At 47.7% G+C, this 14,500-nt stretch overlaps 1 protein-coding gene across 4 annotated transcripts in view; it reads right to left on the bottom strand.

Moving 5' to 3' along the window:
- ALS2CL (ALS2 C-terminal like) overlaps nt 1-14,500 on the bottom strand; it is a 212,116-nt gene that overhangs the window by 26,587 nt on the left and 171,029 nt on the right. For all 4 annotated transcript variants that reach the window (XM_073677157.1, XM_073677159.1, XM_073677160.1 and 1 more), the window contains exons 18-20: nt 11,511-11,684; nt 3,644-3,731; nt 1,011-1,168 (exon numbers count right to left, since the gene is read on the bottom strand). In XM_073677157.1, the coding sequence (XP_073533258.1) occupies nt 1,011-1,168; nt 3,644-3,731; nt 11,511-11,684 (420 nt within the window). The remainder of the gene's footprint in view (nt 1-1,010; nt 1,169-3,643; nt 3,732-11,510; nt 11,685-14,500) is intronic.

Raw genomic sequence — 14,500 nt, 5'->3', positions numbered from 1 at the left:
TACTATTACACCGGACACCAGGGATAATATCATTACTATTACACGGGACACCAGGGATAATATCATTACTATTACACGGGACACCAGGGATAATATCATTATTATTACACCGGACACCAGGGATAATATCATTATTATTCCACCGGACACCAGGGATAATATCATTATTATTCCACCGGACACCAGGGATAATATCAGTATTATTACACCGGACACCAGGGATAATATCAGTATTATTACACCGGACACCAGGGATAATATCAGTATTATTACACCGGACACCAGGGATAATATCAGTATTATTACACCGGACACCAGGGATAATATCATTATTATTACACCGGACACCAGGGATAATATCATTATTATTACACCGGACACCAGGGATAATATCATTATTATTACACCAGACACCAGGGATAATATCATTATTATTACACAGGACACCAGGGATAATATCATTATTATTACACCAGACACCAGGGATAATATCATTATTATTACACCGGACACCAGGGATAATATCATTATTATTACAACGGACACCAGGGATAATATCATTATTATTACACCAGACACGAGGGATAATATCATTATTATTACACCGGACACCAGGGATAATATCATTATTATTACACCGGACACCGGGAATAATATCATTATTATTACACAGGACACCGGGGATAATATCATTATTATTACACCGGGGATAATATCATTGTTATTACACCGGACACCAGGGATAATATCATTGTTATTACACCGGACACCAGGGATAATATCATTATTATTACACCAGACACCAGGGATAATATCATTGTTATTTCACCGGACACCAGGGATAATATCATTGTTATTTCACCGGACACCAGGGATAATATCATTATTATTACACCGGACACCAGGGATAATATCATTGTTATTTCACCGGACACCCTACATATGTAACTTCAGCTTGTGGACTCGTCTGCAATAATGTGATTAGTGTTTAGGGAATAGAGAGGAGGCACCTGAAGAACTCCCAGAGCTTCTTTGCATAGTACTTGATCTCCTCCTGCGCCATGCTCAGAAGATGGAGGTTGGCTCCGAGCCCCGAGTACGTGGCCTGGAAGACCAGCAGCAGCAGCTTCATCACCTTCTTCAGGGGGTGGTGGGAAGTGTTAAAGGCCTGAAATAGAACAGCATGCAATGGGCACATAGCACTAGATGTACCACGTAGCTCCCAACGTCCCGGTTTCCGCGGGACTGTCCCTCTTTAAGGGCTCAGTCCCACGTCCCGTCATGGCTCAGCTGTTCTTCCAGCTGTGGAGGGTGGTGGAGCGGGTTGCGGTGGTGGAGCAGCAGGCACAGGTAGTAGCCGGCAGCAGCAGCTACCACGTGTGCCCTCTGCTAAAGAGAATGAATATTCACTCCTCTCCACGCCCACTGTCAATCACAGCCGCTGGCTTTCTACTGCAGCTCCGCGATCCTGTGTGCCCACTATTAGAGAGAATGAATATTCACTCCTCTCCACGCCCACTGTCAATCAGAGCCACTGGCTTCCTACTGAAGCTCCGCGATCCTCTTTGCCTGCTATTAGAGAGAATGAATATTCACTCTTCTCCACTCCCATGGGCGTGGAGAAGATTGAGTAAACATTCTCTTTAGTAGCAGGCACAGAGGATAGCGGAGCCGCAGCAGGAGCACGGCCGCTGCTGTGTGCGCTAATAAGGAGAACTATTCACTCCTGTCCACCCCCATAGTCCCGGCGTGGAGAGGAGTGAATATCCCCGCAGCTCACCTCAGCATCTGAGGACGCATGGCAGTGACGTCATGCGCTGCTCAGATGCTGACATGAGCTGGTGGCAGACAGGACGCAGCACTGGAGCAGGGGGGAGGAAGGCAGGTAAGTAGAATTGTTTATTTTTTTCAAGTGTGCAGTGATGGGGGGTCATGTATATCAGCACTGGAGGTGAGGGGTGCCATGCATACCAGGATTGGGGATGAGGGGGCCATGCATACCAGGATTGGGGATGAGGGAACCATGCATACCAGGATTCAGGGATGAGGGTGCCATGCATACCAGGATTGGGGGATGAGGAATGCCATGCCTACCAGGATAGGGATGAGGGGTGCCATACATACCAGGATTGGGGATGAGGGGTGCCATACATACCAGGATTGGGGATGAGGGGTGCCATACATACCAGGATTGGGGATGAGGGGTGCCATACATACCAGGATTGGGGATGAGGGGTGCCATGCATAACAGGATAGGGATGAGGGGTGCCATGCATACCAGGATTGGGGATAAGGGGTGCCATACATACCAGGATTGGGTATGAAGGGTGTCATGCATACCAGGATTGGGGATGAGGGGTGCCATGCATACCAGGATTGGGGATGAGGGGGGCATGCATACCAGGATTGGAGATGAGAAGTGCTATACATATCAGGATTGGGGATGAGGGGTGTCATGCATACCAGGATTGGGGATGAGGTTTGCCATGCATACCAGGATTGGGGATGAGGGGGCCATGCATACCAGGATTGGGGGATGAGGAGTGCCATGCATACCAGGATAGGGATGAAGGGGCCATACATACCAGGATTGGGTATGAGGGGTGTCATGCATACCAGGATTGGGGATGAGGGGTGCCATGCATACCAGGATTGGGGATGAGGGGGGCATGCATACCAGGATTGGGGGATGAGGAGTGCCATGCATACCAGGATTGGGGATGAGGAGTGCCATGCATACCAGGATTGGGTATGAGGGGTGTCATGCATACCAGGATTGGGGATGAGGGGTGTCATGCATACCAGGATGAGTTATGGGGTGCCATGCATACCAGGATTGGGGATGAGGGGTGTCATGCATACCAGGTTTGGGGATGAGGAGTGCCATGCATACCAGGATAGGGATGAGAGGGCCATGCATACCAGGATTGGGGTTGAGGGGGCCAAGCATACCAGGATTGGGGTTGAGGGGGCCATGCATACCAGGAATGGGGATGAGGGGTGTCATGCATACCAGGATTGGGGGTGAGGGGTGTCATGCAAACCAGGAATGGGGATGAGAGGGCCATGTATACCAGGATTGGGGATGAGGGGTGTCATGCATACCAGGAATGAGGATGAGGGCCGTCAACTGAACGCCCCTCATTACCAGCGCCCCTCTGACATCTCCTCCTGCCAGGTAAGAAAGAAATGGTAAATGGGCGTGGATTGAGGTGTGACGGGAGGTATGGGCAAAATTTTACCTGTCCCTGTTTCTCTTCTTCAAAAGTTGGGAGATATGGTGCCATCCAAACACTGAGAAATGGGGGCAATATAAGCCACACCCACTGTTCAGGAAATACACCCACATTCATGAGTCACACCCACTTTTGAGGAAGCCATGCCCACATTTATAAGAGCCACACCCACTGTCCATGAAACCACACCCACATTAACGAGACCCCTCCTGCATTGACAATATCCTCACCCACATTCATGACAATGACACTAATATTCTAACAATTCTGATGACTGAGGGCTGATTGGGCCATATTGGTTTGGGCGCACATTACGACACCATATTTTCAGGGCCAAACATCTAGGTGTAATGTGACTGTCCCTTTAAATTCCACAATGATGTCCTAAGCAGATGGCAGCGTTTTACCTTCTCCAGAAACCTCTGTAAGGATTCAGCCTCCAGACTCAGCTCCTTCATGACGTCTTCAATCTCACCCAAGTCCTTCTCGCTGTCCCTGAGAACAGACACAAAATTGTTTTGGATATTGGGTCTGAAACACTCTGCACAGCTGTGAACAGCTTAAAAGCCGATCTAATCTCGCCTCCTCTTTATACAGCTGCTTTAAAACTCTTTTATCTTTTTGCCTACAAGTGATAGCCTGACATCCTCTGTGCTGCTGTGGTACTGCCTACAAGTGATAGCCTGACATCCTCTGTGCTGCTGTGGTACTGCCTACAAGTGATAGCCTGACATCCTCTGTGCTGCTGTGGTACTGCCTACAAGTGATAGCCTGACATCCTCTGTGCTGCTGTGGTACTGCCTACAAGTGATAGCCTGACATCCTCTGTGCTGCTGTGGTACTGCCTACAAGTCATAGCCTGACATCCTCTGTGCTGCTGTGGTACTGCCTACAAGTGATAGCCTGACATCCTCTGTGCTGTTGTGGTACTGCCTACAAGATCCTTACTGATAGTCTGACATCCTCTGTGCTGCTGTGGTACTGCCTACAAGATCCTTACTGATAGCCTGACATCCTCTGTGCTGCTGTGGTACTGCCTACAAGATCCTTACTAATAGCCTGACATCCTCTGTGCTGCTGTGGTACTGCCTACAAGATCCTTACTGATAGCCTGATATCCTCTGTGCTGCTGTGGTACTGCCTACAAAATCCTTACTGATAGCCTGACATCCTCTGTGCTGCTGTGGTACTGCCTACAAGATCCTTACTGATAGCCTGACATCCTCTGTGCTGCTGTGGTACTGCCTACAAGATCCTTACTGATAGCCTGACATCCTCTGTGCTGTTGTGGTACTGCCTACAAGATCCTTACTGATAGCCTGATATCCTCTGTGCTGCTGTGGTACTGCCTACAAGATCCTTACTGATAGCCTGACATCCTCTGTGCTGCTGTGGTACTGCCTACAAGATCCTTACTGATAGCCTGATATCCTCTGTGCTGCTGTGGTACTGCCTACAAAATCCTTACTGATAGCCTGACATCCTCTGTGCTGCTGTGGTACTGCCTACAAGATCCTTACTGACGGCCTGACATCCTCTGTGCTGCTATGTTACTGCCTACAAAATCCTTACTGACAGCCTGACATCCTCTGTGCTGCTGTGGTACTGCCTACAAAATCCTTACTGACAGCCTGACATCCTCTGTGCTGCTGTGGTACTGCCTACAAGATCCTTACTGATAGCCTGACATCCTCTGCGCTGCTGTGGTACTGCCTACAAGGTCCTTACTGATAGCCTGACATCCTCTGCGCTGCTGTGGTACTGCCTACAAGATCCTTACTGATAGCCTGACATCCTCTGTGCTGCTGTGGTACTGCCTACAAGATTCTTACTGATAGCCTGACATCCTCTGTGCTTCTGTGGTACTGCCTACAAGATTCTTACTGATAGCCTGACATCCTCTGCGCTGCTGTGGTACTGCCTACAAGATCCTTACTGATAGCCTGACATCCTCTGTGCTGCTGTGGTACTGCCTACAAGATCCTTACTGATAGCCTGACATCCTCTGTGCTGCTGTGGTACTGCCTACAAGATCCTTACTGATAGCCTGACATCCTCTGTGCTGCTGTGGTACTGCCTACAAGATCCTTACTGATAGCCTGATATCCTCTGTGCTGCTGTGGTACTGCCTACAAAATCCTTACTGATAGCCTGACATCCTCTGTGCTGCTGTGGTACTGCCTACAAGATCCTTACTGACGGCCTGACATCCTCTGTGCTGCTATGTTACTGCCTACAAAATCCTTACTGACAGCCTGACATCCTCTGCGCTGCTGTGGTACTGCCTACAAGATCCTTACTGATAGCCTGACATCCTCTGCGCTGCTGTGGTACTGCCTACAAGGTCCTTACTGATAGCCTGACATCCTCTGCGCTGCTGTGGTACTGCCTACAAGATCCTTACTGATAGCCTGACATCCTCTGTGCTGCTGTGGTACTGCCTACAAGATTCTTACTGATAGCCTGACATCCTCTGTGCTTCTGTGGTACTGCCTACAAGATTCTTACTGATAGCCTGACATCCTCTGTGCTGCTGTGGTACTGCCTACAAGATCCTTACTGATAGCCTGATATCCTCTGTGCTGCTGTGGTACTGCCTACAAGATCCTTACTGATAGCCTGACCTCCTCTGTGCTGCTGTGGTACTGCCTACAAGATCCTTACTGATAGCCTGACATCCTCTGTGCTGCTGTGGTACTGCCTACAAGATCCTTACTGATAGCCTGATATCCTCTGTGCTGCTGTGGTACTGCCTACAAAATCCTTACTGACAGCCTGACATCCTCTGTGCTGCTGTGGTACTGCCTACAAAATCCTTACTGACAGCCTGACATCCTCTGTGCTGCTGTGGTACTGTCTACAAGATCTTTACTGATAGCCTGACATCCTCTGTGCTGCTGTGGTACTGCCTACAAAATCCTTACTGACAGCCTGACATCCTCTGTGCTGCTGTAGTACTGCCTACAAAATCCTTACTGACAGCCTGACATCCTCTGTGCTGCTGTGGTACTGCCTACAAAATCCTTACTGATAGCCTGATATCCTCTGTGCTGCTGTGGTACTGCCTACAAGATCCTTACTGATAGCCTGACATCCTCTGTGCTGCTGTGGTACTGCCTACAAAATCCTTACTGACAGCCTGACATCCTCTGTGCTGCTGTGGTACTGCCTACAAGATCCTTACTGATAGCCTGACATCCTCTGTGCTGCTGTGGTACTGTCTACAAATGATAGCCTGACATCTTCTGTGGAGCTGTGGTACTGCCTACAAGTTTTTTACTGATAGCCTGACATCCTCTGTGCTGCTGTGGTACTGTCTACAAATGATAGCCTGACATCCTCTGTGCTGCTGTGGTACTGCCTACAAAATCCTTACTGACAGCCTGACATCCTCTGTGCTGCTGTGGTACTGCCTACAAAATCCTTACTGACAGCCTGACCTCCTCTGTGCTGCTGTGGTACTGCCTACAAGATCCTTACTGATAGCCTGATATCCTCTGTGCTGCTGTGGTACTGCCTACAAGATCCTTACTGATAGCCTGACATCCTCTGTGCTGCTGTGGTACTGTCTACAAGATCCTTACTGATAGCCTGATATCCTCTGTGCTGCTGTAGTACTGCCTACAAGATCCTTACTGATAGCCTGACCTCCTCTGTGCTGCTGTGGCACTGCCTACAAGATCCTTACTGATAGCCTGACATCCTCTGTGCTGCTGTGGTACTGCCTACAAGATCCTTACTGATAGCCTGACATCCTCTGTGCTGCTGTGGTACTGCCTACAAAATCCTTACTGATAGCCTGACATCCTCTGTGTTGCTGTGGTACTGCCTACAAGATCCTTACTGATAGCCTGACATCCTCTGTGCTGCTGTGGTACTGCCTACAAGATCCTTACTGACAGCCTGACATCCTCTGTGCTGCTGTGGTACTGCCTACAAGTTTATTACTGATAGCCTGACATCCTCTGTGCTGCTGTGATACTGCCTACAAGTTTCTTACTGATAGCCTGACATCCTCTGTGCTGCTGTGGTACTGTCTACAAGTAATAGCCTGACATCCTCTGTGCTGCTGTGGTACTGCCTACAAGATTCTTACTGATAGCCTGATATCCTCTGTGCTGCTGTGGTACTGCTTACAAGTTTATTACTGATAGCCTGACATCCTCTGTGCTGCTGTGGTACTGTCTACAAGTAATAGCCTGACATCCTCTGTGCTGCTGTGGTACTGCCTACAAGATCCTTACTGATAGCCTGACATCCTCTGTGCTGCTGTGGTACTGCCTACAAGATCCTTACTGATAGCCTGACATCCTCTGTGCTGCTGTGGTACTGCCTACAAGATCCTTACTGATAGCCTGACATCCTCTGTGCTGCTGTGGTACTGCCTACAAGATCCTTACTGATAGCCTGACATCCTCTGTGCTGCTGTGGTACTGCCTACAAGATTCTTACTGATAGCCTGATATCCTCTGTGCTGCTGTGGTACTGCCTACAAGATCCTTACTGATATCCTGACCTTCTCTGTGCAGCTGTGGTACTGCCTACAAGATCCTTACTGATAGCCTGACATCCTCTGTGCTGCTGTGGTACTGCCTACAAGATCCTTACTGATAGCCTGATATCCTCTGTGCTGCTGTGGTACTGCCTACAAAATCCTTACTGACAGCCTGACATCCTCTGTGCTGCTGTGGTACTGTCTACAAGATCTTTACTGCTAGCCTGATATCCTCTGTGCTGCTGTGGTACTGTCTACAAGATCCTTACTGATAGCCTGATATCCTCTGTGCTGCTGTGGTACTGCCTACAAAATCCTTACTGATAGCCTGACATCCTCTGTGCTGCTGTGGTACTGCCTACAAGATCCTTACTGACAGCCTGACATCCTCTGTGCTGCTGTGGTACTGCCTACAAGATCCTTACTGACAGCCTGATATCCTCTGTGCTGCTGTGGTACTGTCTACAAATGATAGCCTGACATCCTCTGTGCTGCTGTGGTACTGCCTACAAGATCCTTACTGATAGCCTGACATCCTCTGTGCTGCTGTGGTACTGCCTACAAGATCCTTACTGATAGCCTGACATCCTCTGTGTTGCTGTGGTACTGCTTACAAGTTTATTACTGATAGCCTGACATCCTCTGTGCTGCTGTGGTACTGCCTACAAGATCCTTACTGATAGCCTGACATCCTCTGTGTTGCTGTGGTACTGCTTACAAGTTTATTACTGATAGCCTGACATCCTCTGTACTGCTGTGGTACTGCCTACAAGTGATAGCCTGACATCCTCTGTGCTGCTGTGGTACTGTCTACAAGTGATAGCCTGACATCCTCTGTGCTGCTGTGGTACTGTCTACAAGTGATAGCCTGACATCCTCTGTGCTGCTGTGGTACTGCCTACAAGTAATAGCCTGACATCTTCTGTGTTGCTGTGGTACTGTCTACAAGATCCTTACTGATAGCCTGATATCCTCTGTGCTGCTGTGGTACTGTCTACAAGTGATAGCCTGACATCCTCTGTGCTGCTGTGGTACTGCCTACAAGATCCTTACTGATAGCCTGATATCCTCTGTGCTGCTGTGGTACTGTCTACAAGTGATAGCCTGACATCCTCTGTGCTGCTGTGGTACTGCCTACAAGTAATAGCCTGACATCTTCTGTGTTGCTGTGGTACTGTCTACAAGATCCTTACTGATAGCCCGATATCCTCTGTGCTGCTGTGGTACTGTCTACAAGTGATAGCCTGACATCCTCTGTGCTGCTGTGGTACTGCCTACAAGTTTCTTACTGATAGCCTGACATCCTCTGTGCTGCTGTGGTACTGCCTACAAGTTTCTTACTGATAGCCTGACATCCTCTGTACTGCTGTGGTACTGCCTACAAGTTTCTTACTGATAGCCTGACATCCTCTGTGCTGCTGTGGTACTGCCTACAAGTGATAGCCTGACATCCTCTGTGCTGCTGTGGTACTGTCTACAAGTGATAGCCTGACATCCTCTGTGCTGCTGTGGTACTGTCTACAAGTGATAGCCTGACATCCTCTGTGCTGTTGTGGTACTGCCTACAAGTAATAGCCTGACATCTTCTGTGTTGCTGTGGTACTGTCTACAAGATCCTTACTGATAGCCTGATATCCTCTGTGCTGCTGTGGTACTGTCTACAAGTGATAGCCTGACATCCTCTGTGCTGCTGTGGTACTGCCTACAAGATTCTTACTGATAGCCTGACATCCTCTGTGCTGCTGTGGTACTGTCTACAAATGATAGCCTGACATCCTCTGTGCTGCTGTGGTACTGCCTACAAGATCCTTACTGATATCCTGACCTTCTCTGTGCAGCTGTGGTACTGCCTACAAGATCCTTACTGATAGCCTGACATCCTCTGTGCTGCTGTGGTACTGCCTACAAGATCCTTACTGATAGCCTGACATCCTCTGTGCTGCTGTGGTACTGTCTACAAGATCTTTACTGCTAGCCTGATATCCTCTGTGCTGCTGTGGTACTGCCTACAAAATCCTTACTGACAGCCTGACATCCTCTGTGCTGCTGTGGTACTGCCTACAAGATCCTTACTGATAGCCTGACATCCTCTGTGCTGCTGTGGTACTGCCTACAAGATCCTTACTGATAGCCTGATATCCTCTGTGCTGCTGTGGTACTGTCTACAAATGATAGCCTGACATCCTCTGTGCTGCTGTGGTACTGCCTACAAGATCCTTACTGATAGTCTGACATCCTCTGTGCTGCTGTGGTACTGCCTACAAGATCCTTACTGATAGTCTGACATCCTCTGTGCTGCTGTGGTACTGTCTACAAATGATAGCCTGACATCCTCTGTGCTGCTGTGGTACTGCCTACAAAATCCTTACTGATAGCCTGACATCCTCTGTGTTGCTGTGGTACTGCCTACAAAATCCTTACTGATAGCCTGACATCCTCTGTGCTGCTGTGGTACTGCCTACAAGATCCTTACTGATAGCCTGACATCCTCTGTGTTGCTGTGGTACTGCCTACAAAATCCTTACTGATAGCCTGACATCCTCTGTGCTGCTGTGGTACTGCCTACAAGATCCTTACTGATAGCCTGACATCCTCTGTGTTGCTGTGGTACTGCTTACAAGTTTATTACTGATAGCCTGATATCCTCTGTGCTGCTGTGGTACTGCCTACAAAATCCTTACTGATAGCCTGACATCCTCTGTGCTGCTGTGGTACTGCCTACAAGATCCTTACTGATAGCCTGACATCCTCTGTGTTGCTGTGGTACTGCTTACAAGTTTATTACTGATAGCCTGACATCCTCTGTGCTGCTGTGGTACTGCCTACAAAATCCTTACTGATAGCCTGACATCCTCTGTGCTGCTGTGGTACTGCCTACAAAATCCTTACTGATAGCCTGACATCCTCTGTGTTGCTGTGGTACTGCTTACAAGTTTATTACTGATAGCCTGATATCCTCTGTGCTGCTGTGGTACTGCCTACAAAATCCTTACTGATAGCCTGACATCCTCTGTGTTGCTGTGGTACTGCTTACAAGTTTCTTACTGATAGCCTGACATCCTCTGTGCTGCTGTGGTACTGTCTACAAGTGATAGCCTGACATCCTCTGTGCTGCTGTGGTACTGTCTACAAGTGATAGCCTGACATCCTCTGTGCTGCTGTGGTACTGCCTACAAGTAATAGCCTGACATCCTCTGTGCTGCTGTGGTACTGCCTACAAGTGATAGCCTGACATCCTCTGTGCTGCTGTGGTACTGTCTACAAGTGATAGCCTGACATCCTCTGTGCTGCTGTGGTACTGTCTACAAGTGATAGCCTGACATCCTCTGTGCTGCTGTGGTACTGCCTACAAGTAATAGCCTGACATCCTCTGTGCTGCTGTGGTACTGTCTACAAGTGATAGCCTGACATCCTCTGTGCTGCTGTGGTACTGTCTACAAGTGATAGCCTGACATCCTCTGTGCTGCTGTGGTACTGTCTACAAGTGATAGCCTGACATCCTCTGTGCTGCTGTGGTACTGTCTACAAGTAATAGCCTGACATCCTCTGTGCTGCTGTGGTACTGCCTACAAGATCCTTACTGATAGCCTGACATCCTCTGTGCTGCTGTGTGTAGTCTTGCATTGAGAGTACCCTGCCCACCTATGTTGCAGTGCCTCTCCTATGTGATTCCCCCAGATATTGGAGGGGGGGGGGGGGGCTGTTGCAGAAGTATTTGCACCTCCTCTTATTACAGCACAGCATGCAGACATCACCCTGACACATCAGCGCCCGCTCACCTCGGGCAGTACAGATACTCCTGCGACTTCTGCAGCTTCTTGCTGGACTTGACATGAAAACCCAGGAACGATTCCTCACTTTCTCTTTTGCATCCAGATTCAAGGAATTTCTGGAACTGTTGGAATATTCCCTGCCAGCGCTCCTCCACCGGGAACGAGCCGGCGCCAAACTGACTGCGAGAAAGAAACGCAGGAATTATAGGCGAGTGACGGGCAACGGAAAATCCGGAAAAAACAGGAGCGATTATATGTGTATTCTCAAAGAGACCACTAGATGGTGCTGTGTCCATGCTGTCTATGGGTAATAGATATCTGTGCATTTAATCTGACCCCTAGATGGCGCTGTGTCCATGCTGTCTATGGGTAATAGATATCTGTGCATTTAATCTGACCCCTAGATGGCGCTGTGTCCATGCTGTCTATGGGTAATAGATAGCTGTGCATTTAATCTGACCCCTAGATGGCGCTGTTCTATTGAAGCTTATGGGAAATAGATATACGTGTGGTTTATCTGACCCCTAGATGGCGCTGTTCTATTGAAGCTTATGGGAAATAGATATACGTGTGGTTTATCGGACCTCTAGATGGCGCTGTTCTATTGAAGCTTATGGGAATAGATATACGCGTGGTTTATCTGACCCCTAGATGGCGCTGTTCTATTGAAGCTTATGGGAATAGATATACGCGTGGTTTATCTGACCCCTAAATGGCGCTGTTCTATTGAAGCTTATGGGAATAGATATACGCGTGGTTTATCTGACCCCTAGATGGCGCTGTTCTATTGAAGCTTCTGGGAATAGATATACGCGTGGTTTATCTGACCCCTAGATGGCGCTGTTCTATTGAAGCTTATGGGAATAGATATACGTGTGGTTTATCTGACCCCTAGATGGCGCTGTTCTATTGAAGCTTATGGGAAATAGATATACGTGTGGTTATCTGACCCCTAGATGGCGCTGTTCTATTGAAGCTTATGGGAATAGATATACGCGTGGTTTATCTGACCCCTAGATGGCGCTGTTCTATTGAAGCTTATGGGAAATAGATATACGTGTGGTTTATCTGACCCCTAGATGGCGCTGTTCTATTGAAGCTTATGGGAATAGATATACGCGTGGTTTATCTGACCCCTAGATGGCGCTGTTCTATTGAAGCTTATGGGAATAGATATACGCGTGGTTTAACTGACCCCTAGATGGCACTGTTCTATTGAAGCTTATGAGAATAGATATACGCGTGGTTTATCTGACCCCTAGATGGCGCTGTTCTATTGAAGCTTATGGGAATAGATATATGCGTGGTTTATCTGACCCCTAGATGGCGCTGTTCTATTGAAGCTTATGGGAATAGATATACGTGTGGTTTATCTGACCCCTAAATGGCGCTGTTCTATTGAAGCTTATGGGAATAGATATACGCGTGGTTTATCTGACCCCTAGATGGCGCTGTTCTATTGAAGCTTATGGGAATAGATATACGCGTGGTTTATCTGACCCCTAGATGGCGCTGTTCTATTGAAGCTTATGGGAATAGATATACGTGTGGTTTATCTGACCCCTAGATGGCGCTGTTCTATTGAAGCTTATGGGAAATAGATATACGTGTGGTTTATCTGACCCCTAGATGGCGCTGTTCTATTGAAGCTTATGGGAATAGATATACGCGTGGTTTATCTGACCCCTAGATGGCGCTGTTCTATTGAAGCTTATGGGAATAGATATACGTGTGGTTTATCTGACCCCTAGATGGCGCTGTTCTATTGAAGCTTATGGGAAATAGATATACGCGTGGTTTATCTGACCCCTAGATGGCGCTGTTCTATTGAAGCTTATGGGAATAGATATACGCGTGGTTTATCTGACCCCTAGATGGCGCTGTTCTATTGAAGCTTATGGGAATAGATATACGTGTGGTTTATCTGACCCCTAGATGGCGCTGTTCTATTGAAGCTTATGGGAAATAGATATACGTGTGGTTTATCTGACCCCTAGATGGCGCTGTTCTATTGAAGCTTATGGGAATAGATATACGTGTGGTTTATCTGACCCCTAGATGGCGCTGTTCTATTGAAGCTTATGGGAATAGATATACGCGTGGTTTATCTGACCCCTAGATGGCGCTGTTCTATTGAAGCTTATGGGAATAGATATACGTGTGGTTTATCTGACCCCTAAATGGCGCTGTTCTATTGAAGCTTATGGGAATAGATATACGCGTGGTTTATCTGACCCCTAGATGGCGCTGTTCTATTGAAGCTTATGGGAATAGATATACGCGTGGTTTATCTGACCCCTAGATGGCGCTGTTCTATTGAAGCTTATGGGAATAGATATACGTGTGGTTTATCTGACCCCTAGATGGCGCTGTTCTATTGAAGCTTATGGGAAATAGATATACGTGTGGTTTATCTGACCCCTAGATGGCGCTGTTCTATTGAAGCTTATGGGAATAGATATACGCGTGGTTTATCTGACCCCTAGATGGCGCTGTTCTATTGAAGCTTATGGGAATAGATATACGCGTGGTTTATCAGACCTCTAGATGGCGCTGTTCTATTGAAGCTTATGGGAAATAGATATACGTGTGGTTTATCTGACCCCTAGATGGCGCTGTTCTATTGAAGCTTATGGGAATAGATATACGTGTGGTTTATCTGACCCCTAGATGGCGCTGTTCTATTGAAGCTTATGGGAAATAGATATACGTGTGGTTTATCTGACCCCTAGATGGCGCTGTTCTATTGAAGCTTATGGGAATAGATATACGTGTGGTTTATCTGACCCCTAGATGGCGCTGTTCTATTGAAGCTTATGGGAATAGATATATGTGTGGTTTATCTGACTCCTAGATAGCGCTGTTCTATTGAAGCTTATGGGAATAGATATACGTGTGGTTTATCTGACCCCTAGATGACGCTGTTCTATTGAAGCTTATGGGAATAGATATAAGCGTGGTTTATCTGACCCCTAGATGGCGCTGTTCTATTGAAG

The sequence above is a fragment of the Phyllobates terribilis genome, unplaced genomic scaffold, assembly GCF_046119375.1.
Source record: "Phyllobates terribilis strain yellow unplaced genomic scaffold, ASM4611937v1 Scaffold_4__5_contigs__length_816908805, whole genome shotgun sequence".
Taxonomy (NCBI): Eukaryota; Metazoa; Chordata; class Amphibia; order Anura; family Dendrobatidae; genus Phyllobates; species Phyllobates terribilis.
This window is presented reverse-complemented; position numbering and strand designations above follow the sequence as displayed.